This window comes from Anomaloglossus baeobatrachus, chromosome 4, assembly GCF_048569485.1.
Source record: "Anomaloglossus baeobatrachus isolate aAnoBae1 chromosome 4, aAnoBae1.hap1, whole genome shotgun sequence".
Classification (NCBI taxonomy): domain Eukaryota; kingdom Metazoa; phylum Chordata; class Amphibia; order Anura; family Aromobatidae; genus Anomaloglossus; species Anomaloglossus baeobatrachus.
The window spans coordinates 383,135,220-383,160,977 of record NC_134356.1 but is presented as its reverse complement, the minus strand read 5'-3'; the positions used below and the strand labels follow the sequence as shown (position 1 = coordinate 383,160,977).

The following is a 25,758-nucleotide window of genomic DNA, read 5'->3' as shown; positions in this document are numbered from 1 at the left end:
AAACTTTTTTAAACTCAGCCATTATACTAGCAAACACTCACTGTACCTAGTTGTATCCTAAACGTGGCTATTGTACTTTTGTCAATTCACAGTATTGGAACGTTATTTGCAGGACGTCTGCCTGCATTGCACACTCAAACTTTTTTAAACTCAGCCATTATACTAGCAAACACTCACTGTACCTAGTTGTATCCTAAACGTGGCTATTGTACTTTTGTCAATTCACAGTATTGGAACGTTATTTGCAGCACGTCTGCCTGCATTGCACACTCAAACTTTTTTAAACTCAGCCATTATACTAGCAAACACTCACTGTACCTAGTTGTATCCTAAACGTGGCTATTGTACTTTTGTCAATTCACAGTATTGGAACGTTATTTGCAGGACGTCTGCCTGCATTGCACACTCAAACTTTTTTAAACTCAGCCATTATACTAGCAAACACTCACTGTACCTAGTTGTATCCTAAACGTGGCTATTGTACTTTTGTCAATTCACAGTATTGGAACGTTATTTGCAGGACGTCTGCCTGCATTGCACACTCAAACTTTTTTAAACTCAGCCATTATACTAGCAAACACTCACTGTACCTAGTTGTATCCTAAACGTGGCTATTGTACTTTTGTCAATTCACAGTATTGGAACGTTATTTGCAGCACGTCTGCCTGCATTGCACACTCAAACTTTTTTAAACTCAGCCATTATACTAGCAAACACTCACTGTACCTAGTTGTATTCTAAACGTGGCTATTGTACTTTTGTCAATTCACAGTATTGGAACGTTATTAGCAGCACGTCTGCCTGCATTGCACACTCAAACTTTTTTAAACTCAGCCATTATACTAGCAAACACTCACTGTACCTAGTTGTATCCTAAACGTGGCTATTGTACTTTTGTCAATTCACAGTATTGGAACGTTATTTGCAGGACGTCTGCCTGCATTGCACACTCAAACTTTTTTAAACTCAGCCATTATACTAGCAAACACTCACTGTACCTAGTTGTATCCTAAACGTGGCTATTGTACTTTTGTCAATTCACAGTATTGGAACGTTATTTGCAGCACGTCTGCCTGCATTGCACACTCAAACTTTTTTAAACTCAGCCATTATACTAGCAAACACTCACTGTACCTAGTTGTATCCTAAACGTGGCTATTGTACTTTTGTCAATTCACAGTATTGGAACGTTATTTGCAGGACATCTGCCTGCATTGCACACTCAAACTTTTTTAAACTCAGCCATTATACTAGCAAACACTCACTGTACCTAGTTGTATCCTAAACGTGGCTATTGTACTTTTGTCAATTCACACTACTGCAAATCTATGTGCAGCACCTCTGCATGACAACCTCGTGCTCTGTTTTTAATAAGCTATAATGATAGCACAAAATACTGCCATTTTGTGGCATCATAGAACTGGCTGTTGTATTCCATTAGTGCCCCACTGGTGACAAGCTATTTCTAGCACCTCTACATCACACCCTCATGCACATTTTGCTACGCTAATGTTATAGCAAACTCATGGAATTCATTGCTGCATTTCATAATTCGGAGGGATAGAAAGTCAGGCTTCCTTTAGCTTTTCCTTCTGTTCATAGACAGCATCTCCAAGACAAATTTCCCCTCCATGTCTAAGTGTGGAGAGGCAGCTAGTGCGCATGCGTGTGCCGATGTACCCCAGCTGCAGCATAATTACAGTGTTTCGCCTAGTGAGTATGCTCAGCCTGACTGTGCCATTCCTGACGCTAAGTTTTCATTTCGGGATACAGCGCATGCTCCCACACTAAGTGTGAAAAGCCTCTTTGCACAGGTGCTTGCATTCCGTGCCGGGTATAAGTCCTGTTTTGGGCATAGACACCATGCTAAAGCTGATAGTCTTTTTTCAGAGACTGTATTTCATGCTACTGAGCATGCTCAGGCACTTCCTGCATCAGAGACTAGGTCCGGTAATGAACTCTTTGGCCCTGGCCCTGATGTGGGGGTCCCATATAGACCACAGGGCATCAGGTGTCCTCCCAAATGGCTTGCAGAGGCCCACACCTATGACTTGTCACCGCATTATTGATGCTCAGACGATGACTGGTGAGGTGTTTGGGTCATGGCAGCCATGAGGTCATCATTGAAGTTGCGTTTCCAAATAGGACGCTAGTTATGCCACTCATGACGTGTCACTCTACTTTTGTCTCCAGGAGGTGCATTGTGGTTCACCCTGGTTTGGGGCGGACCCAGGTTATAAAAGGGGCTGGAGCCAACAAGGAGGTGCGCAGTCTTCTATTATGCTCCGAAAGAGCACACCTCCATGTGTTGAACCCATTGCGGCTTTAGGCCAGAGGTAGGCAGGGATCGGGTGGTGGATGCAGGCCACCACCACAGTTGGTAACGCAGAACGGTTAAGACCAGCTCCTGTCCTAACAGTCCTGCTTGTGCAGCCCAGTGGCATTAACAGGCCTGCTGCTGCTGATGCGCCTGCTGTCCACAGGTGTGGCCCCTACGCACACGGTCAGCGTACTCAATGGCCCCTGTGTTGTTAACAGGGAGTTCCTGGGCTGGGTGGGCATGTGGACCCTGTGACGCTAACAGGGCTCACAGTCTCCAGATCCGAATGGCGTCTAACTCGGTTCAGGCTACTATTAGTTTCATAGCCACACAGCTCTGTATCCTCCACCAAACCTTCAAGTTGCCAACCTCTCCTTTTCCAACTGGGAGCACGGTGGACACTGACTGCTGATGGGGATATATACCTTTCTCTTTCTTTTCTTATTAATTTTCGTTATATAGCGGTCACAGATTATATACCACTTTATCCAAATCTGCCAGTCCCACTGTAACAGATGTTGTTTCTTCAGCAAATGTTACAGTTGCTTAACCACCAAATCCACGGACCAAAACTTTTTTCCCCTTTCCAACACACCTGTTCCCCTTTCCAACAGCATCTGTCCTTTTTCAACTCATTTTGGGATATGACCAAAAGTGCAACTGTGCAGGGACACCGTGCTCAACGCCATCTCAGCACAGCAGCCATCCCTCGGTCCCTCCGATGTGGACAAGTAAAAGACCATTTCCTCCTATCCATGACAAAGCGTTGAGATTCACTCTGTGCAGCACTGGTGTTTAGTGGACAAGTAGATCTAAGATTGCGTACCACATTCTGCAGATACTCCTGTATACGTGCGTCTATTTCTATGGCAGGAATTAGTTCGCCAAATTTTGTCTTGTACCGGGGATCTAACAGTGTGGCAACCCAGTATTCAGGATTAGTTCAAATTCATACAATCCGAGGGTCATGTAGGTAGTGCAGCAAGAAGGCGCTCATGTGTCTTGTGCATCCAGGAGGACCAAGTCCTTGGTGTGTTGGTGGCAGAGAGGTGAGAATCGTGCATCCTTCCTCTGCCCTCTCCCCCCAACCTCGCACAACCGAAATGTGAGCAAGCTCTCACTCATCTGCTGAGTCTTCCATGCCCATCGCCAGTTCGTCCTCCATTTCTTCATGGGCTCCTGCACTTTCATCAACACTTTTTGCTGATACTATGCGCCCTTGTTAATCCCTCTCCCTCACCATGACTGCCGCATAGGTGCCGCTGACCATCTGGACCTCGTAGATCTTGTTATCCCTTCCGCATATGACTCCTCCTGTACTTCCTCCCCTTCCTCTTGTCCCAACACCTGACTCCGAATAATAATTACAGTGTGCTCCATCATGTAGATGACCAGAATTGTCACGCTGAGAATGACATTGCCAGTGCTAAACATCTTCGTCGACATTTCAAAACTGTGTAGCAGGGTGCATAGGTCCTTGATCTGACACCACTCCAGCAGCGTGATCTGCACCACCTCTGGATCAAGTTATCCCAGGCTATATGTCTTACCGTATTTCAGCAGGGCTCTGCGGTGCTGCCACACACGCTGCAACATGTGCAGATTCCAATTCCTGCGTGTCGAAACATCGCATTTACGGCGTTTAACTGCCAGACCCTAAGACTTCCGGAGTGATGAAAGTTGTTGAGCTGCTGTGTGCGCACGATGGAAGTGAGCACATAGCGAGCGTGCCCACTGCACAAGGCCATGTAGGCCGTGATGGTGTTTTAAAAATTGCTGGCGAATTCGGTTCAACACGTGAGCCCTAAAAGGCACGTGTGTCACATTGCCCTGAGGATGGCCCGCAGCCAGGTTTGCATCATTGCCGCACACGGCTGTTAAGTCACCAACGGAGTCCGCTCCGTCAATTTGTACTCCGGTCGCCAGGTGACAACGTGTTCCTTTCATGAATAGTGCTGATGATGGGAGAGTAGTCGATGCCAGCGGCGCAGGTGGACGCAGGTTATGCTCACCCACTGGGCTGCATTACCTTGACAGATGCAGAATCTCTGGCTGAATGTAGCTGGTGGGTATCTCACAGATGAAATACCATCATTCAGCTACAACCAATGGGAAGACACCACACCCTTTTTTATGCCCATCCTGTCTGCAGACCACTGCCAGACATAGCTATGAACCTCTGGTTAATTTTACCCCCAGTTCAGTTTTATGATTTTGTGTGCTTGTTACCTGACTACTTTTCCTGCTTGCTGTTTATGTACCTTGTTGGCCGATACGCATTTCACCTCTGCTTGTTTTCTGATTCTTTCCTGGCCGTCCCATTCTGTTCCTGTTCCTCAATTAATGTTTTGACCCTGCCTGACTACTATTCTCTGTAATAGCGGTGTGACTCACATTTCCCATACATTTCAAAGTAAAACTTTGACCGCCTGATGGCATTGAGCTCTGCTGCCAGCATAGTAAGGAGGTGTGTGGTAGTCCTTGTGCGCAGTTGCAAGGAAGGGTGGCCTGACCACACAGGGTTTGCGCCAAGGTAGAGGACCCACACGAGGTTGAAGAGGCAGAAGCAGTGTATTAACTTCTACATACAGAACAAGGATTGAAACAACTCGTGGGGATGGCAAGACTTGTACAGCAGACCCTTCTCCATCTCTCACCATAGTTTGCCAGTGCCCAGTCAGTGACATGTAATGACCCTGTCTATGCTTACTGGTCCAAGTATCTGTGTTGAAATGCACCCTGTCGCACACAGATTTTCTCAAGGAAGTGGTGATGTTGTGTGCGACATGCTGGTGTAGCGCGGGCATGCTTTTCTTGGAGAAGCAGTGGTGATTGGGCATCTGGTACTGGGGCACAGCGACAGACATAAGGTCTGTAAAATCCTGTGTGTCCACTACGCGTAAAGGCAGCATTTCGGTAGCCAACAGCTTACAGAGGGATAGAGTCAACCACTTAGCTTTGTCATGGGTCGCAGTAAGTGGCCTTTTATTTGACCACATCTGAGGGACAGAGATCTGGCTGCTGTCTGTAGACGGTGTTGAGTAGGGTGTCCCTGGAAAAATGCAGGTTTGTGAGAAAAGTGCAGGCGGAGACATGATGTTGCCTTCATCTTGCCTTCAGATCTGTTCATCTTGTATCATTTTTAAAAAACACAGCAAGCAAGGGTTACTCCAAGCGGAGTCTACCTTTTTTCCCCAAATTGGGCACACAGACACCCCATCAGTGGCAGGACTTGTGCCCTAGTTGCAAACAGGATGTTTTGATTTGCATCAAGCACATTCCAAATCCACAAGCATTTACTCTCCCCAGGATGACACAGGGGTAGTAAATTCCTTCTGGATCCATGACTTGTTCATTTTGATGAACGTCAGTCTGTCCACATTGTCACTGGACAGACGCGTGCGCTTATCTGTCAGCACACACCCAGCAGCACTGAAGACACGTTCAGAGACAACGCTGGCAGCTGGACACGACAAAATCTTCAAGGCGTAACTGGAGAGCTCTTGACATTTTTCTAGATTTGAAGCACAAAAGGAGCAAGGCTCCATTTGCAAAGTCATTGCATCGATGTTCATTTGGAGATACTCCTGTATCATCCTCTCCATCCGTTGACTATGTGACACACTTGATGTCTCTGGTGGCCTTGCAAAGGAGGGTCTAAAAAAATTATGAAAAGATTCCATAAAATTGCTGTTACCAGCACCAGATACGGTCCTACTGGTACGGGTAGACTGTTGAAGATGACGAGGCCGTCCCATGTTTGTCAAGTTACAACTGGGAGAATCACTCCCTTCACCTGCACGGTTGTTTGGTGGAAAAGCCGAGCTAAGATCGAGTAACAGCTTCTGCTGATACTCCTGCATACGTGCGTCCCTTTCTATGGGTGGAATTATGTCACAAAATTTGGACTTGTCCCGGGGATCTAATAGTGTGGCAAGCCAGTAGTCATCATCACTTCTAATTTTGACAATACGAGGGTCATGTTGGAGGTAGTGCAACAAGAAGGCACTCATGTGTCTTGCGCAGCCATGCGGACCAAGTCCACGCTGTGTTTGTGGCATAGAGGTGCTAACCGTTCTTTCTTCCTCTGTCATCTCCCCCCAACCTCTTTCAACTTAAATTTGACCAAGGTCCCCCTCATCAGCTGAGTCTTCCATGTCCATGGACAGTTCGTCCTCCATATCTTCATGTCCTCCTGCACCTTCCTCAACATCTCGCCTGCTACCATGCGCCCTTGTTGATCCCTGTCCCCCATGGTCCCATGCCTGCCGCGTTGGTGATGATGAACGTCTGGACCTTGGTGATGTTGTTGTGTCTTGCGCATATGAATCCTCCTGTAGTTCCTCCCCTTCCTGTTGTCCCACCCCCTGACTCCGAATAGTGTTTAGCGTGTGCTCCAGCATGTAAATGACTGTAATCGTCATGCTGATAATGGCATTGTCAGCGCTAAACATATTCGTCGCCATGTCGAAACTGTGCAGAAGGGTGCATAGGTCCGTGATCTGAGATCACTCCATCAGGGTGATCTGCCCCACCTCTGCATCTCGTTGGCCCAGGCTATACGTCATGACGTATTGCACCAGGGCTCTGCGGTGCTGCCACAGTCGCTGTAACATGTGGAGAGTTGAATTCCAGCGTGTCGCCACATCGCATTTCAGGCGATGAACCGGCAGGCCGAAAGACTTCTGGAGCGATGCAAGTCGCTCAGCTGCGGCGCTTGAACGGCGGAAGTGAGCACTGCAGACAGTTTCCGTGCCCTGGTCAGAAGGCCATCTAGGCCGGGATAGTGTGTTAAAAATTGCTGGACAACAAGGTTCAACACGTGAGCCATACAAGGCACGTGTGTCACCTTGCCCAGGCGAAGGGCCGCACCCAGGTTTGCAGCATTGTCGCACACGGCCTTACCAGGCTGCAGGTTGAGTGGAGACAACCATTTATTAAACTCGGACCGCAGAGCTGACCACAACTCCTCAGATGTGTGACTCTTATTGCCAAGACATGTCAAGCTAAAGACCGCCTGATGCCGTTGCGCTCTGCTGCCAGCATAGTAATGAGGGGTGCGTGATTCCTTCTGCGCAGTGAGAACGCTGGTGGCCTGACCAGGCAGGCTTGGGGCGGAGGTGGAGGACCCAGATGAGGTGGAGGATGCAGAAGCAGTGGCGGAACTTGGACAGACAGAGGATTGACACACAAGTCGTGGGGACGGCAAGACTTGTGCAGCAGACCCTTCACCATCTATCACCATAGTTACCCAGTGCCCAGTCAGCGACATGTAACGTCCCTGTCCATGCTTACTGGTCCAAGTATCGGTGCTGAAATTCACCCGTTCACACACAGAGTTTCTCAAGGAAGCGGTGATATTGTGTGCGACATGCTGGTGTAGCGCGGGCACACCTTTCTTAGAGAAGTAGTGGCGACTAGGCATCTGGTACTGGGGCACAGCGACAGATATAAGGTCTCTAAAATCCTGTGTGTCCACTAGGCGGAAAGGCAGCATTTCTGTAGCCAACAGCTTACAGAGGGATAGAGTCAACCTCTTCGCTTTGTCATGGGTCGAAGGAAGTGGCCTTTTATTTGACCACATCTGAGGGACAGAGATCTGGCTGCTGTGTGTAGACGGTGTTGAGTAGGGTGTCCCTGGAAAAATGCAGCTTTGGGAGGAAAGTGCAGGCGGAGACATGATGTTGCCTTCATCCAAAGTTAGTGCTATCGATGTCTGAGAGAGCTGTACACACTCACTTGTTTCCCCTTCCAAACCAACTGACGACCTACCAAGCAAACTGCCTGTTGCGGTTACAGTGGTGGAAGTTGTGGGTGGAAAAACAGGTGTGACAGCTGTCCCCACAGTCCTAGAAGATGACGAGCGCGCGGATGCCCTGGAAGGGGCAGGCGGTGGATGGTTGGCTCCACTAGGCCGCATTGCAGCACGGTGAGCTTCCCACCAGGCCATATGATATTTATTCATGTGACGATTCATGGAAGAAGTTGTCAAACTGCTGAGGTTTTGACCTCTACTAAGATAACCATGGCAAATGTTACAGATCACATAATTTGGCCGATCTTTTTTTATGTCAAAAAAGGACCAGGCTAGGCAAGGCTTAGAGGCCATGCGACCTGTTGATCCACCCCGAATAATGCTCAGAGGCAGAGTGGTGGCTGAGGATGCAGTTGTAGACGTGCTACCAGTGCTCCGACTGTGTCCAGGAAGGCGCCAGGTTACTTCGACGTCGGTTGCATCCTCCTCCACCGCCTCTATTGACCTCCTCGAGTGTCTGACTGTGGGTTGACAGTAGGTGGGATCTAGAACTTCATCATCAATTGTTGTGTTTGCACTCCCCTCCCCCTCAGACCGAGTTTCTTCTTGCCCTGACCGAATATTTAAGTTGTCATCCCAATCGGGTATCTGCGTCTCATCTTCATCAGTATGTTCCTCATTGCCTATAACCACAGTTGTTGGAAAGGCAGCATTTTGGTAGCCAACAGTTTGCATTTTATGAAAGTCAACCTCCAAGCCATGTCATGCCCTTCTAAAAGCATGTATAACACAGCGAGGGGACTCCAACCACAGTCTCCCTCGTTGCCACTCACTGGGCCACACACACCCCACTTGACTGGCATCGGTTGAGCCCCCTTTTGAAAAAGAAAAAGATGCTTTGCATGAAGCACTCTCAAAAATACGCGTGCCTTTCCCGTCCCCTGGCTGACCCCGGGGAAGAAAAGTCCTCTGAGAGCCATGACTTGTTCATCTTGGTTCTTTTAGAAACACAGCGAGGGGACTCCAACCACAGTCTCCCTCGTTGCCACTCACTGGGCCACACACACCCCACTTGACTGGCATCGGTTGAGCCCCCTTTTGAAAAAGAAAAAGATGCTTTGCATGAAGCACTCTCAAAAATACGCGTGCCTTTCCCGTCCCCTGGCTGACCCCGGGGAAGAAAAGTCCTCTGAGAGCCATGACTTGTTCATCTTGGTTCTTTTAGAAACACAGCGAGGGGACTCCAACCACAGTCTCCCTCGTTGCCACTCACTGGGCCACACACACCCCACTTGACTGGCATCGGTTGAGCCCCCTTTTGAAAAAGAAAAAGATGCTTTGCATGAAGCACTCTCAAAAATACGCGTGCCTTTCCCGTCCCCTGGCTGACCCCGGGGAAGAAAAGTCCTCTGAGAGCCATGACTTGTTCATCTTGGTTCTTTTAGAAACACAGCGAGGGGACTCCAACCACAGTCTCCCTCGTTGCCACTCACTGGGCCACACACACCCCACTTGACTGGCATCGGTTGAGCCCCCTTTTGAAAAAGAAAAAGATGCTTTGCATGAAGCACTCTCAAAAATACGCGTGCCTTTCCCGTCCCCTGGCTGACCCCGGGGAAGAAAAGTCCTCTGAGAGCCATGACTTGTTCATCTTGGTTCTTTTAGAAACACAGCGAGGGGACTCCAACCACAGTCTCCCTCGTTGCCACTCACTGGGCCACACACACCCCACTTGACTGGCATCGGTTGAGCCCCCTTTTGAAAAAGAAAAAGATGCTTTTAATGAAGCACTCTCAAAAATACGCGTGCCTTTCCCGTCCCCTGGCTGACCCCGGGGAAGAAAAGTCCTCTGAGAGCCATGACTTGTTCATCTTGGTTCTTTTAGAAACACAGCGAGGGGACTCCAACCACAGTCTCCCTCGTTGCCACTCACTGGGCCACACACACCCCACTTGACTGGCATCGGTTGAGCCCCCTTTTGAAAAAGAAAAAGATGCTTTGCATGAAGCACTCTCAAAAATACGCGTGCCTTTCCCGTCCCCTGGCTGACCCCGGGGAAGAAAAGTCCTCTGAGAGCCATGACTTGTTCATCTTGGTTCTTTTAGAAACACAGCGAGGGGACTCCAACCACAGTCTCCCTCGTTGCCACTCACTGGGCCACACACACCCCACTTGACTGGCATCGGTTGAGCCCCCTTTTGAAAAAGAAAAAGATGCTTTGCATGAAGCACTCTCAAAAATACGCGTGCCTTTCCCGTCCCCTGGCTGACCCCGGGGAAGAAAAGTCCTCTGAGAGCCATGACTTGTTCATCTTGGTTCTTTTAGAAACACAGCGAGGGGACTCCAACCACAGTCTCCCTCGTTGCCACTCACTGGGCCACACACACCCCACTTGACTGGCATCGGTTGAGCCCCCTTTTGAAAAAGAAAAAGATGCTTTGCATGAAGCACTCTCAAAAATACGCGTGCCTTTCCCGTCCCCTGGCTGACCCCGGGGAAGAAAAGTCCTCTGAGAGCCATGACTTGTTCATCTTGGTTCTTTTAGAAACACAGCGAGGGGACTCCAACCACAGTCTCCCTCGTTGCCACTCACTGGGCCACACACACCCCACTTGACTGGCATCGGTTGAGCCCCCTTTTGAAAAAGAAAAAGATGCTTTGCATGAAGCACTCTCAAAAATACGCGTGCCTTTCCCGTCCCCTGGCTGACCCCGGGGAAGAAAAGTCCTCTGAGAGCCATGACTTGTTCATCTTGGTTCTTTTAGAAACACAGCGAGGGGACTCCAACCACAGTCTCCCTCGTTGCCACTCACTGGGCCACACACACCCCACTTGACTGGCATCGGTTGAGCCCCCTTTTGAAAAAGAAAAAGATGCTTTGCATGAAGCACTCTCAAAAATACGCGTGCCTTTCCCGTCCCCTGGCTGACCCCGGGGAAGAAAAGTCCTCTGAGAGCCATGACTTGTTCATCTTGGTTCTTTTAGAAACACAGCGAGGGGACTCCAACCACAGTCTCCCTCGTTGCCACTCACTGGGCCACACACACCCCACTTGACTGGCATCGGTTGAGCCCCCTTTTGAAAAAGAAAAAGATGCTTTGCATGAAGCACTCTCAAAAATACGCGTGCCTTTCCCGTCCCCTGGCTGACCCCGGGGAAGAAAAGTCCTCTGAGAGCCATGACTTGTTCATCTTGGTTCTTTTAGAAACACAGCGAGGGGACTCCAACCACAGTCTCCCTCGTTGCCACTCACTGGGCCACACACACCCCACTTGACTGGCATCGGTTGAGCCCCCTTTTGAAAAAGAAAAAGATGCTTTGCATGAAGCACTCTCAAAAATACGCGTGCCTTTCCCGTCCCCTGGCTGACCCCGGGGAAGAAAAGTCCTCTGAGAGCCATGTCCACATTGTCAGTGGACAGACACGTGTGCTTATCTGCCAGCAGACCCACAGCAGCACTGAAGACAGGTTCCGAGAGAACGCTGGCTGCAGGACACGACAAGATCCCCAAGACGTACGTGGCGAGCTCAGGCAATTTATCAAGATTGGAAGCCAAGAATGAGCAGGGCTCAAGTTGCACAATAATGGCATGTTTCCTTGCATATACTCATATATCTGTGTGTCCTCCTCTTTTTCCTTGTCCAGCTCTTTTGTTTTCGCATGAGTATATGTCCTTGTCACTTTCCCATGTGTTGTGAGTTGTTTGTGACCTTTTGGACACCTTTGAGGGTGTTTTCTAGGTGTTTTTCTGTGTTTGTGATTGCCTGCCATTGTTTCCTATGCAGTTCGAGTTCAGTTCGTCGAACGTTCGACGAACCGAACTCGAACGGGAGGTCCGTTCGGCGAACCAACCTCGAGCCGAACCGCGACCGGTTCGCTCATCTCTAGTAATGATTCCACCTGCGGCACTAAAAACACGCTCTGACAAAACGCTAGCGGCAGGGCAGGCCAGGACTTCCAAGGCGTAGAGAGCCAATTCATGCCACGTGTCCAGCTTGGATACCCAATAATTGTAAGGCACAGAGGAATGTCGGAGTACAGTTGTTCGATCTGCAAGGTACTCCTTCAGCATCTGGGCAAACTTAGGATTTCTTGTGGCACTACCCCGCACCTCAGGGGCTGTGGTACGTGAGGGGCTGAGAAAACTGTCCCACATCTTAAAGACTGTTCCCCTACCTCTGGCGGATTGGACTTGTGCCTCTCTCGGCTGTACGCCTCGGTTGTCCACTGATTCCTGACCTATGCCGCTAGCGTTTTGTGAGGGGAATGCTTTGCCTACTTCCGTGACTATGGCCTTCCGGAACTGCTGCATTTTGGTTGACCTCTCCTCCACGGGAATAAGAGACAAAAAGTTCTCCTTGTAGTGTAGGTCTAACAGTGTTACCAACCAGTAATGATTGTCGGCCAAGATGTTCTTAACGCGAGGGTCACGAGACAGGCAGCTTACCATAAAGTCAGCCATGTGCGCCAGACTCTTAACAGCCAGGACTTCAGTAGCCTGACCAACAAGATGACTGAACATGCTGTCCTCCTCCTCCTCCTCCTCCTTCTTCTCATCTACCCTGTCCTCTGGCCAGCCACGCTGAACCGAGGATATGACTGGTGTGCATGTCATATCCTCAATTTGGCCGGAGAGTTGCTCCATGTCTTCATCCTCCTCCTCGTCATAGTCCTCCACTGCACGTTGTGATGAGACGAGGCTGGGCTGTGTGTTATCATCACCCACACCCACTACTGTTTCTTGCTGCAACTCATCGCGCTCCGCCTGCAATGCATCATGTTTGTTTTTCAGCAGAGACCGTTTTAGAAGGCAGAGTAGCGGTATGGTGACGCTAATAATGGCGTCATCACCACTCACCATCTTGGTGGAGTCCTCAAAGTTTTGGAGGATGGTACATAGGTCTGACATCAGGTGTTATGTGTGGAGTTTGACCCATTTCCCGACGGCTTAGGTGATGCAGGTACTCAACAACTGCCCTCTTCTGCTCACATATCCTGACCAACATGTGCAGAGTTGAATTCCAACGCGTGGGGACATCACACACCAGTCTGTGAGCCGGAAGATGCAAACTGCGCTGAAAGCCGGCAAGGCCGGCTGAAGCAGTAGGTGACTTTCGAAAATGTGCAGACAGGCGGCGAACTTTTACCAGCAGATCAGACAGCTCTGGGTATGACTTTAGAAACCGCTGAACCACGAGGTTGAGCACATGGGCCACGCATGGAACATGTGTCAGCTGGCCTCGCCTCAAAGCCGCCACCAGGTTCCGGCCATTGTCACACACGACCTTTCCTGGCTTTAGGTTCATAGGTGTGAGCCAGTGATCTGCCTGCTGTTTCAGAGCTGTCCACAGCTCTTCTGCATTGTGGGGTTTGTCACCTATGCAGATTAGCTTCAGCACAGCCTGTTGCCGCTTTGCCGAGGCAGTGCTGCAGTGCTTCCAGCTTGTGACTGGTGTGGAGGGTACAGTGGATGAGGATGCGCAGGAGGAGGAGGAGGCTGAAGAGCATGACATTCCGGAGCTGTAGAGTGTGGGTGAAACACTGACTGAGGTAGGGCCTGCAAACCTTGGTGTGGGAAGGACGTGTTCCGTCCCTCGCTCAGACTGGGTCCCAGCTTCCACAATATTAACCCAGTGTGCCATCAACGAGATGTAGCGGCCTTGCTTACAAGCACTTGTCCACGTGTCTGTGGTTAGGTGGACCTTGGGTGAAACAGCGTTGTTCAGGGCATGTGTGATGTTTTGTGACACGTGGTTATGCAACGCGGGGACGGCACACCGGGAGAAATAGTGGCGGCTGGGGACCGAGTAACGTGGGACAGCTGCCGCCATCAGGTCACGGAATGCTTCTGTCTCCACCAGCCTAAAAGGCAACATTTCCAGCGCAAGCAGTCGCGAAATGTTAGCATTTAGAACTGTGGCATGTGGGGTGTTGGCAGTGTATTTGCGCCTGCGTTCAAAGGTTTGCTGAATGGATAACTGAATGCTGCGCTGGGACAAGGACGTGCTTGATGATGGTGTTCTTTCTGCGTAGGCAACTGCAGGTGCAGGAGTGGAGGAGGCTTGTTCGCAGGCAGCATGGACAGGGGATTGGCTCACATGCACAACCAGCGAAGACGTAGCAGTGACATCAGCAAGCACTGCTTCTCGACTCTGTTGTACTTCCCACAAAGTCGGGTGCTTGGCTGACATGTGCCTGATCATGCTGGTGGTGGTCAGGCTGCTAGTTTTGGTACCCCTGCTGATGCTGGCACGGCAGGTGTTGCAAATGGCCTTTTTTGAATCATCTGGATCCAACTTAAAAAACTGCCAGACTCGGGAAGACCTAACATTTGTACAGGCACCTTGTGTCGTCGTGTTGTTCCGGGGAACGGTTGCCTGACTTCTGCCTGGGGCCACCACCCTGCTTCTTACTGCCTGTTGTGATGCTATGCCTCCCTCCCCCTGTGCACTGCTGTCCTCGCTCTGCATATCCTCCTGCCAGGTTGGGTCAGTTACTGGATCATCCACCACGTCGTCTTCCTCTTCCGCACCCTGCTCCTCCTCCTGACTTCCTGACAATTGTGTCTCATCATCGTCCACCACTTGTTGAGACACGTTGCCAACTTCGTGAGAACGTGGCTGCTCAAATATTTGGCCATCTGTACAGACGATCTCCTCATGACCCACTTCAATATGAGCTGGCGAGAGGCCAGAATGTGTGAATGGAAACGTGAACAGCTCTTCCGAGTGTCCAAGTGTGGGATCATTAATGTCCGAGGAGGACGTGTACTCAGCCTGGTGGTAGGAAGGAGGATCAGGTTCAGAAATGTGCGGTGCAGTATCACGGCTACTGACACTTGACCGTGTGGAAGACAGAGTGTTTGTGGTGGTGCCAATCTGACTGGAAGCATTATCTGCTATCCAACTAACAACCTGTTGACACTGGTCTTGGTTCAAGAGCGGTGTACTGCTGCGGTCCCCAAGAATTTGGGACAGGACGTGCGAGCGACTAGATGTGGCCCTTTGTTGTGGCGAAATTAGAGCTTGCCCACGACCTCGGCCTCTGCCTGCACCACCATCACGTCCACTTCCTTGTTCCTTGCCAATGCCCTTGCGCATTTTGCAATGCTGTGCTGACGTGTATATTCACTACTTGTGCGTTATATCAAAGTTTGTGGAAATTGCACACAAGTGCACCTGTACGCTGCCACCGACAGGCACACACGTGCGGTTTTAAAAACCAAGCACGGACGCAATAAGAACCTAACAGGTTTTTTTGGGGAGCGACAATTACAGACAAGTCAGACACTATCTGGACTGTTTTAGACTGTGTACACCAGCCCCAGATATGATGAAGGCTGGTATACGGTCACCACTAGGAATGGCTATATATACCCTGCCTGCCTGCCTGCCTGTATACTGGTACAATAGTCCTGACAAGGACTCTTCTGGTCACTAGCCTGTATTCAGACCTGGCTATACCCTGCCTGTATATAGCAACAATAGTCCTGAGAAGGACTCTGCTACTGTACTCCGACCTGGCTATACCCTGCCTGCCTGTATGCAACTAGAATAGTCCTGAGAAGGACTTTTGGTCACACTGTTTGCAGCCCTGCAACTGAAAAAGCTATAAAGGGCCGCAAAGCTTTCCCTGAATCAGCGACACTCTCCCTGCACTCACTGTCTGGATAGCTGTGAGCAGAGCACAGCGCGCCGGCCGGTATAAAGGCTCGGTCACGCTGTGCAGGCCGGCCAATCACTGCAATTCCACAACTAACAGGGCTGTGGCATTGCAGTGGTCTGCCAGCCAATCCCTGCATGAGGGCTGGCTCTCAAAAGAGCGCCAACATGCAGGGATGAAGACCACGAGTACAGCACGAGTATCGCGAGATTACTCGGTCCCCGCCGAGCAGCCCGAGTACAGCGATACTCGTGCGAGTACCGAGTAGTTACAAGCATGCTCGCTCATCACTAATTATCACTCATTTTGGCTTCTTGTAATTATTCTGCATGCACTTTGGCCAACAAATAATTAAAATTTGCTGCTGGCAGCTCTCTTTGCAATTGCCAATCAATGATTTCCCAGATGTGCTCAATTTTAGATGTTGCTGTCCATGGTAGAAGGTTTTAAACATGTAGGCTGCTGACAGTAGAATGAGCAACATGAGGAATTATGGTGTTCTTTTGGAAAACAGCTGTGACACTTTGGAGAAATGGTTGTAGCACTTGATTCCATATCCAATTTAATGTAAATCCAAGATGTTAGTTTACCTGGAATGAAGACTAGAGGGATTTGGCTACTGTACATTACATCACGAGTCATGACACACCAAAATCCAAGGAGGAGGTCAGGTATGATCTCCTACTGGTGTTTCCCACATTTTTTTCCGACCAATCTTTGTTGAAAACAAAAACAGAACTCATCGCTGAAGAGGATAGACCTTATTTCCTCCCTCCATTACTGTCTTATTCTACAGCATCTAGCCATTGATAGTGGTGGTGTGTTTTCAGTAGAACACCTGTAGCTGGATATATGGCTCACAGCCCAATGGTGTACAAATGCCTTCTTATTGTTTGCATAGACATTGTTTGATGCCTTAAGCTTGATATGTGATGTTCAATTGTATTGAAGTACAGAATGAATATCATTGCTCATATCTATCACCAGTTTGTAATTGTTTTCCCAACCAGTGGCACATGAAATGTTCAACAGTGCTAATATCTCAGCCTACACTCTTTGGGTTTTAGGGTAAGTTCACGCAGTGTGTTTTTCGCAGCGTTTTTGCGCGTTTTTCAGGTGCATTTTTGCTCAGAAAACTGCATGACTTTGCTTCCCCAGCAAAGTCTATGAGTTTTCATTTTTGCTGTCCGCACACAGCGTTTTTTTTAGCTGCGTTTTTGTGGTGCCCACAAAAACGCAGCATGTCAATTATTTTTGCATTTTTCACTGCGTTTTCCACCCATTGAGTTCAATGAGATGTTCAAAAACGCAATAAAAACAGCAAATTTCAAATATAGCTGCGTTTTAGTGCGTTTTTATTACTAAAAACGCAGCTATACATGCAAGGGGTGGGTAGTAAGGTGATATGTACAGGAAGAGGATTCCTTCTGTCAGTAAACACAGAAGCGTGAATCCTCCCGGTACCGTCACCGCTGCGTCCACCTCCAGTCCTGTGTATGTCAGCTCCCATGCAGCTCCATGGCTGGGCGGGAGGTGGAGGCAGCTGCGAAAACAAAAGTGAACAGTAGAAAAAAAAATGTCTTACTCACCTGTCTGCAGACTCCCGGTGCCAGGCCTGCTCCCAGCTCCTCTCCCAATACCGCCACTCCGGCTGTGTGCAGTATCCCCGGGGCACCTCCGATAGCTGTTGCAGGACCTGGCGCTGATCACCTGATGCAGTCACCTGACACATCAGCTGATCGTAAGTCTCGCGGTGACACCGGTGCACAGCCGGCTTAACCTGTCAGCAGATGCCGTCAGGAGACTTCATCCCTGATTACCGGCAGCTACTGCAGCGATCGGACGGGATCAGACTCCGCTCCAGGAGCTGCCGGTAATCAGCACATAAGTGAGTATTTTATTTTTTTTTTGGCGTGATGCATCAGCTGATTGTATAAACGGCTTTTATACAATCAGCTGATATGTGATGTGATTCACATCCTGGAACCTGACACATCATCTGATCGCTTTGCCTTCCAGCAAACCGATCAGATTATATTGGATCCAGATTGGACGGCGCAGGACCCTTGACCCAGGATTACTGTGGAGGGGGGTTCTTTATTTCAATAAAGATGGAGTCACTAATTGTGTTGTTTTATTTCTAATAAAAATATTTTTCTGTGTTTTTTTTTAATCTTTACTAGAAATTCATGGTGGCCATATATTGGCGTGACACCATGAATTTCGGGCTTAGGGCCAGCGATAATATACAGCTAGCCCTAACCCCATTATTACCCAGCAAGCCACCCGTCACCAGGGCAGCTGGAAGAGTTGGATACAGCGCCAGAAGATGGCGCTTCTATGAAAGCGCCATTTTCTGGGGTGGGTGCAGACTGCAATTCGCAACGGGGGTGCCCAGAAAGCATGGGCACCCTGCACTGTGGATTCCAATCCCCAGCTGCCTAGTTGTACCTGGCTGGACTCAAAAATTGGGCGAAGCCCACGTCATTTTTTTTTAATTATTTCATGAAATTCATGAAAGAAAAAAAAGGTGCTTCCCTATATTTTTGGTTCCCAGCCGGGTACAAATAGGTAGCTAGGTGTTGGGGGCAGCCCGTACCTGCCTGCTGTACCTGGCTAGCATACAAAAATATGGTGAAGCCCACGTCATTTTTTTTGTTTGGGGGGGCAAAGAAATCCTGCATACAGTCCTGGAAGGAGGATGCTGAGCCTTGTAGTTCGACAGCTGCTGTCTGCTCTCCTGCATACACTAGTGGGTGGAGTATGCTGAGCCTTGTAGGTCTGCTTCCCCTGACTCTCCCTCCAGCATACAGTCATGGATGGAGCATGCTGAGCCTTATACTGCTGCAGCTGTCTGCTCTCCTGCATACACTAGTGGAGAATGAAAAACATATTGATTATTAAGGAAATGACATCAGACCTTTTTTTTTTTATTTTTCAACAATCTTTAACGGCATTGTTCACTGATAAAAAATGCATAAAGACACAGTGAGCAAAAACGCAGCAAAATGCAGAAAAAAACCGCACCAAATCGCGGCAAAAACGCGTGCGTTTTTTGCCGCGTTTTTTTGCCACGGGTGCGTTTTTGTGCGGTTTTTGTCGCAAAAAACACACAAAAACGCAGTGTCAAAAAAACGCAGTGTGTGAACCTAGCCTTACTGGAGTGATAAACCATTATCACTCAGTTCAAGGATTCTGTCCCTCTCAGTGGTGATAAATGGCAAATCTATGAACTGAAGGCAACACACAATTATCCCAGAAGATCCGATTTATGAGGTTTCATGTGGTTAAAAAAATGTTCTACAATTCGGTTTTTATGATTTTCGCACATGAAACAGCTTGCTACTAAGGGCTCTAAAAAAATGATAATTTGTAGATTTTAGTGACTGTGATTGTTGATGGGTGACTGTGATGGTTGGTAGATGTAGACCTACAATGCCACAAGCCAGGCTTACCCTGGAGAGGCATGATTAAGTGACTACCGGATATTTGCTAGAGCCTGTGATGGTGAGGAAAGGCTTAACTGCTGGTAGTCGCCAGGTAAGATTCAAGGACAGTATCTGACACTGCACCTCAGAAAAAGGGTGCGAGGTAAAGGAGGACAGAGGCATGAGACATAGTCAGGCAATCCAAGATGAGATTGGGCAGTATAGGTTCAGGAAACCAAACTGAGGTCAGGAGAGTAAAGATCAGGATAAACTGGAGTCAAGCTGAGTAAGTTTTAAGAGAGTCATAAAATTCTTTCAGGCAGAGCTCAAGACAGGAAATGACAAGTACCTAAACCCAGGCAATGGTGTAAAGGGAGGAGCTGGCTAATATAACACCTGATCAGAGATAGGCCGGGGAAGCAGAATTCTGCAAAAAACAGTGAGTTCAAATTCCTGCAGAGTCTGGCTGTGCTTCCCTATAGCCAGAAGGAGACTCAACAGCAACAAACAACTGTAGAAGAGCTAGGAAAGTTTCATGAGAAAGCTCAGCAAGCTGCTCAGGCACAGGGTGGTGCCCACAGTAAAAATGACGGTGCATACCAGCTGTGCGAGTCATACGCATGGCAGCAACAAGTGCTTTTTCCATAGTTTGCATAACCTTACGATATGTCCCTCTCAATCTGTAATTTCAATGTTGGATATTGTGTGTGTGTGTGTGTGTGTGTGTGTGTGTATGTATGCTCGCTCTCTCATCCTTGGGAATACAATAAAATTTTAAAGCATTTCTAATAAAAGTTAATTTTTGGTGTTTTTTTCTTCATGTTTTTGATTATTTGTGGCTTTATCTCATAGTTTTGTATACTATATTGAACAGGAAAAAAATTATAGCTGAGAGGCATTTGAAATTTACTTTACTTGACTGTAACTTTAAGCCTTTTACTCTGATGAAAATATACTTATGTGAAGTTGCTTCTTATTTTTGACAATAATAGGCTTTGGCTTTTTCTCAATTCTAAGAGATTTGTGTGTGATAAGTGGGAGTTTAAGTTGGTATCTCAAGTTTATTAAGACTAATGCACTATTAATTATCTCATGTCATTCTGAAGAAGTGCAATTTATCGAGCCATAAAGCTGTGCCTCTACATGGAAAGCATTGCATAATTTACTCTCTTGATAAACAATTAAGTAACATTTTTCAGTAAAAGGGACCGTGTTTAAAAGCTTAAAAATACTGGAATATTTAAGCCATTTTTTCTTTTGTAGGGAATGTATGTGTTATTTCTTTTGATAGATGACTCTGTTATTGTATCCGCACCAATCAGGGTGTGGTTTATGTTACCATAATCTGCTAGGAAGCTGAGTAAAATAATAGATTACATAAACAACATTAATCTGCTTGTTAGCGGTTAAACAGTCATTCATTCAACCGCATTCAACAGCCAGAAACAAAAAGCAAACCCAGTGGTTAAAAAAGCATAACAATCGCTAAAACAGATATTTAAAGGTTTCTATATTCTTCTAAACAATGACATGTTCTCATTTTACTGAGATTCCCATTTTTATGATTCTCTAAAAGTATTTTAGTTTTAAAAGCTGTATGGAGAGTGATGTTAAAAAGTTATCTTTTCTTTCTCCCAGATACATTGGTCAAGCTCAGAACAGCAAATTGACGATTGCTATCGAAAGGGAAGAGAAGAGGTAAATAATGGATACCGGTAATGTGTTTAATTTAGGATTAAAGGCCCCATCACACACAGAGATAAATCTTTGGCAGATCTGTGGTTGCAGTGAAATCATGGACATATTGTTCCATTTGTACACAGCCACAAGCCTGGCACTGATTGTCCACAATTTCACTGCAACCACAGATCTGCTGCAGATTTATCTGTGTGTGTGATGGGGCCTTTACACCATCCACATGTATAATAGCTATTGAAAATTAAAGCAGTGGTGCTGCTCATGATAACACGTCACACTCCAGAATGCACACGGGTATTGGGAACAATATGACCATTAAGCACTTTTTTTTTTACTTTTAAACACTTTCCTGTTTGGTCATGAAGAGCTGTCATTTCCTATGAATATATGACATTTTAAACTTGTTTTGTTCTCCTGAATCTGGCATTGTTTATCATTTTCTCCTACACCTCTTCATTCCTGAGATATGGCCCCCTCTTTCCTTTGTATATATGTGGTCCTCAATAAGAATCTATTAGAAAAGAGTCAACCACAGCCACTTGACTAAAATTAATCAGATTTGCATACAGAAAAGAGATGCCATAAAAAAAGTCCAGATTTAGGAAACAGTATCATTTAAAGAAGGTGAAGAAATCATAAGTTTATGGAAAATGACAGGCCATCCTTAAGTGTTACTGCTGGAATAAAAGACTATAGGTGGACATACATATTCAAATATTTTTTATGTATATGATGTCCCCCCGATTGATTACAGTAAGACTAACATGGCATATGCCATTCTTAATGAGGGGCATGCAGGAAAAAGATACACTTAATTAATTTAGAAGTGTATGTCACTTAATGAGTTTAGAGCATATCCTCAGTGGATTATGCCTCTGTGCGAGATGCCATAGATATAGCATAAGAAACGCCATCACTTTCCATGAACTTGACATGCCAGTATAGCTACACTCCATAAAGCTCTAGCTTCTCATGTTCCTCCCATTTTGGCAGAGCTGCTTGAAACTCCATGTTGCACAAAAATTTGGGGACTTCTCAAAGAGTTTATGTCAGTTTTCCAATGTAAAGTGTGATGTATTGGCCTCTAGCTGTGCATGTTTTGAGGTCACAGAGATGGCTTCTGTTGTAAATAAAGTAGGTAATCTAATCTTTAATCTTTTGAAGACATGACTTTGACTTTAAAATGTCTTTATAAATATCCTTATTCGCAGCATCATAAAATAAAACCAATATTTACCCTATAGAAGCACCTTCCCATTGTACATCATATCAGTATATGCTTTATATGCAATGATCTAGACAATGGGCAGACCCGCAGATACCCAGGATCGGCGGGTCCAACCGGGCTTAATAAAAAACCCGGGTCAGGCCCAGAAATGATCCCAGATATCTGCCTGGACATTGTTCCCCATAAAAGTTTAATGGGCACTAAAATCCGGTGCTTTAAAATGGTGGTAGAAGGGATAGGGAAATTAGAGCAGGCACGTTCTACTTACCATTCTCCTGCATGGCTGTAATTCTACTTCCGAGGCTGTTCATTAACCTTATGCATATGTACTGGTTGCCCCACCCTCCTGCAGCCCCAGCATCTCTGATTGGTTGCAGTCAGACAGAGCGCTTACCCTGTGTGATAGTGTGTCTGACTGCAAACAATCACAGATGCTGTGCGTGTCCCTATTGTGGTTTAAAAATAAATAATTTAAAAAATTGGCATAGGGTCCTCCCATATTATGATACCCAGCACAGACAAAGCAGACGGCTAAAGGCAGCAGCATCCAGCAGTGTGCTTATCTTGTATGCTGTGTATTAAAATAAAACGAACCATATGCAACTGTTTTTTAATTATTTAAATAATTGTAAATAACGGCATGCAGTCACCCCAATTTTTACCCAGCCATGATAAGGCTGACAGCTGTGGCTGGTATTCTCCAGCTGGGGAGACTCATGGTTATTGGGCCCCTACCCAAAAATAGCAGCGTGCAGCTGCCCAGGATTGTCACATCCATTTTATCTTTATCTGAATTATTCCAATTTCCCTAGTGCGGTGGCAATCAGGGTAATAAGGGATTAATGACATTTCACAACTGCCACTAAGCCCTAGATTAGTCATGGGAGGCATCTCTGGAACCCTCCCATTACTAATATGAAATAAAAAAAAAAAAAAACAGAAAAAATCCTTTATTTGAAATAAAAAGAAAAAAACACCCTCTTTCTCCCCTTTATTAACCATAAAAACACCCAGTCTAACATAACACACACAAGGTCCCATGATGATTCCAGCTCTGCTACATATTGAAGTTACAGTGCGCGGGCACAGAATATGACCACACACTGTGGGCGTCAGGCACAAAATGACTGAGCCGCAGTGATAAGTGGTGACGCCACTCAGTTTATTTGCGGTCACAGCTGGAGTTTCCCACGGTCCTCTACTTGTGGCTGCAGGTAACCTGACCTCAGGTGACCTCATTAAATTCAGTGACCTTACCAAAGGTGAGATCACCGAGTTGACAGAGATACATCTCCTGGCAGAAAACTGCTTTTTTTGCCAAGAGATGCAGATTTTGTGCTGAAATGTATACACCATATTCCTGTTCCAAATATGCATCTCCTAGCAAAAACATCACATCAAAACAAGAAGCGGCTTTGGAGTGCTTTTTGCCAGGAGATACAAATTTGTTGCAGGAATATGGTGTATACATTTCAGCACCAAATCTTCATCTCTTGGCAAAAAAAAGTCAAAAAAATATTTTTGACGCTATTTTCGTGCAGTTTTCTGCCAGTAGGTGAAAACTTGGTGCTGAACTCTGGTGCAGACATTGCAGCACCAAATTTGCACCTACTGGCAGAAAACTGCACCAAAATAGCATCAAAAATGTTTTTGTGCATTTTTTGGCCAAGAGATGCAGATTTGGTGCTGAAATTTTTATACCATATTACTGCACCGAAGCTGCATCTCCTGGTAACAAATCACATCACTATTGCATCAAAACCACTTTTTGTTTTGATGTGATATTTTTTACCAGAAGATACAGATTTGGTGCAGGAATATGGTGCATACATTTTAGCACCAAATCTTCAACTCCTTCCAAAAAAAACAAGTTTTTTTTTCCAGGAGATGCAGGTCTGTGAACTCAGTGATCTCACCTTAGGTGAGGTCCCGGAGTGCACTGAGGTTACCTGAGGTCAGGTTACCTGCAGTCACAGGTGAACGACCATGGGAACCTCTAGCTGTAACGACATTTCACTTACAGATTAGTGATGGGAGGGGTCCCATAGCCTCCCATTACTAATCTAGGGCTTAGTGGCAGCTGTGAGCTGTCATTAACCTCTTATTACCCCGATTTCCAACACACCAGGGTAATAGGGATGAGCCAGTTAATGTTCCGGGATTGTCGCATCAAATAGATGTGACATTCCTGGGTGGCTGGTGGCTGCTATTTTTAGGCTGAGGGGGCCCAATACCAGCCCCCAGCTGTCAGCATTTTAATGGCTGGGTATCAAAATTGGGGGCAATGCATGCCGTTTTTAAATTTTTTTATTTATTTAAATAAGTTGTAAAAAAGCCACATTTGGTCCCTCTTATTTTGATACAAAGCCAAGATAAACACACAGATGGGGGCTTCAGCCTGTAGCGATATGTTTTATCTGTGCTAAGTATCATAATATGAGGAAATCTATAGCAATTTTTTAAATTTATTTTTTATACCAATATAGACACGCACATGGTGTCTGTGATTGAAAGCAGTCAGACACACTGTCACACAGGACGGTGGTGATGTCTGACTGTATGAGGTTAATAAGAGGCCCTTAAAGTAGTTTTACAGCCATTTTTTGTGATTTAGAAGTCTAACGCGCCTGCTTTTCATTTTTTCTTTATTTTTCCTTTACTTTTTTTTTAATTACCCGCATTGGCAGATCAGAATAGTTACCCGGAATTCCCTGAGAACTTCGGGTATTGGATCGGTGCACCTATACCTTTGAACCAACATGTATCTGGACTTCTATAGTCCGGGTCTACCTATCACTAATCTAGACATGATTAAGCAGTTATTTAGCACTTGTATATTTTTTTATTTTTAGCATGCTATGCTTTCTTAAAGAGGTTTGAGATTGACATTTATCAACTATCCATAATATAAGTTATAAATATCTGGTCACTTAACATCCTACAACTGGAAGCAAACTAAACTCCTCATTTTATGACTGGAGGGACAGAGAGTTTGCCTGGGGGTTAGTCAATCATGTGGCCGTCTGTTTGGTTTAATAATTATGGTTGACGATGGAAATAGCTGAGTTCTTTAATTTTACTTGGGCAAAATTACCATCCATATAATATATCATCTATCCTTACCTGCATAAACAAATCTCTGAAGATTGTTTGCTGAATGTGTATACAGTGATCAATCTCCTAACGGCATTAACTTGTCTCAAAATTGACGAGTAATAGTCAATTTTATTAGCCATCTGATGAATATTTTCACATAGCCACAATGCCTAAATTGCCTTAAATCATTGCAGGAGACCAAGACATAGAAAATCTTCCCATCCTTCAAATACAATATTTGTCAAACTAGCTATCTATTGCTCTATCTATCTTTTCATCTCAATGTTATTTTCTATAAATATATTGTCATTATTAAATGTTACTAAAACATTATTTTTCATATATTTGCAGAGAGAATGTGCAAATTTTATTCGGATTCTTCATCATTATAATCGGACACATATTCTGGCTTGTGGAACTGGAGCATTTGATCCAGTTTGCACTTTTCTAAGAGTTGGACTCCGGTCACAGGTATGTGCTTTTGAAGGTACACCTCATGCACTTCAGAGCAGTTCTGCAGATTCTTGTTGCTCATCAGAGTTTTATGTATGTCTTTGATTTGTAGCTTTAA

At 46.4% G+C, this 25,758-nt stretch overlaps 1 protein-coding gene across 2 annotated transcripts in view; it reads left to right on the top strand.

Annotated features, from left to right (window-relative positions):
• The window catches only part of SEMA3E (semaphorin 3E), a 391,499-nt gene that overhangs the window by 265,661 nt on the left and 100,080 nt on the right, over window positions 1-25,758 (top strand). For both annotated transcript variants that reach the window (XM_075345228.1, XM_075345227.1), the window contains exons 3-4: window positions 20,804-20,863; window positions 25,539-25,658. In XM_075345228.1, the coding sequence (XP_075201343.1) occupies window positions 20,804-20,863; window positions 25,539-25,658 (180 nt within the window). The remainder of the gene's footprint in view (window positions 1-20,803; window positions 20,864-25,538; window positions 25,659-25,758) is intronic.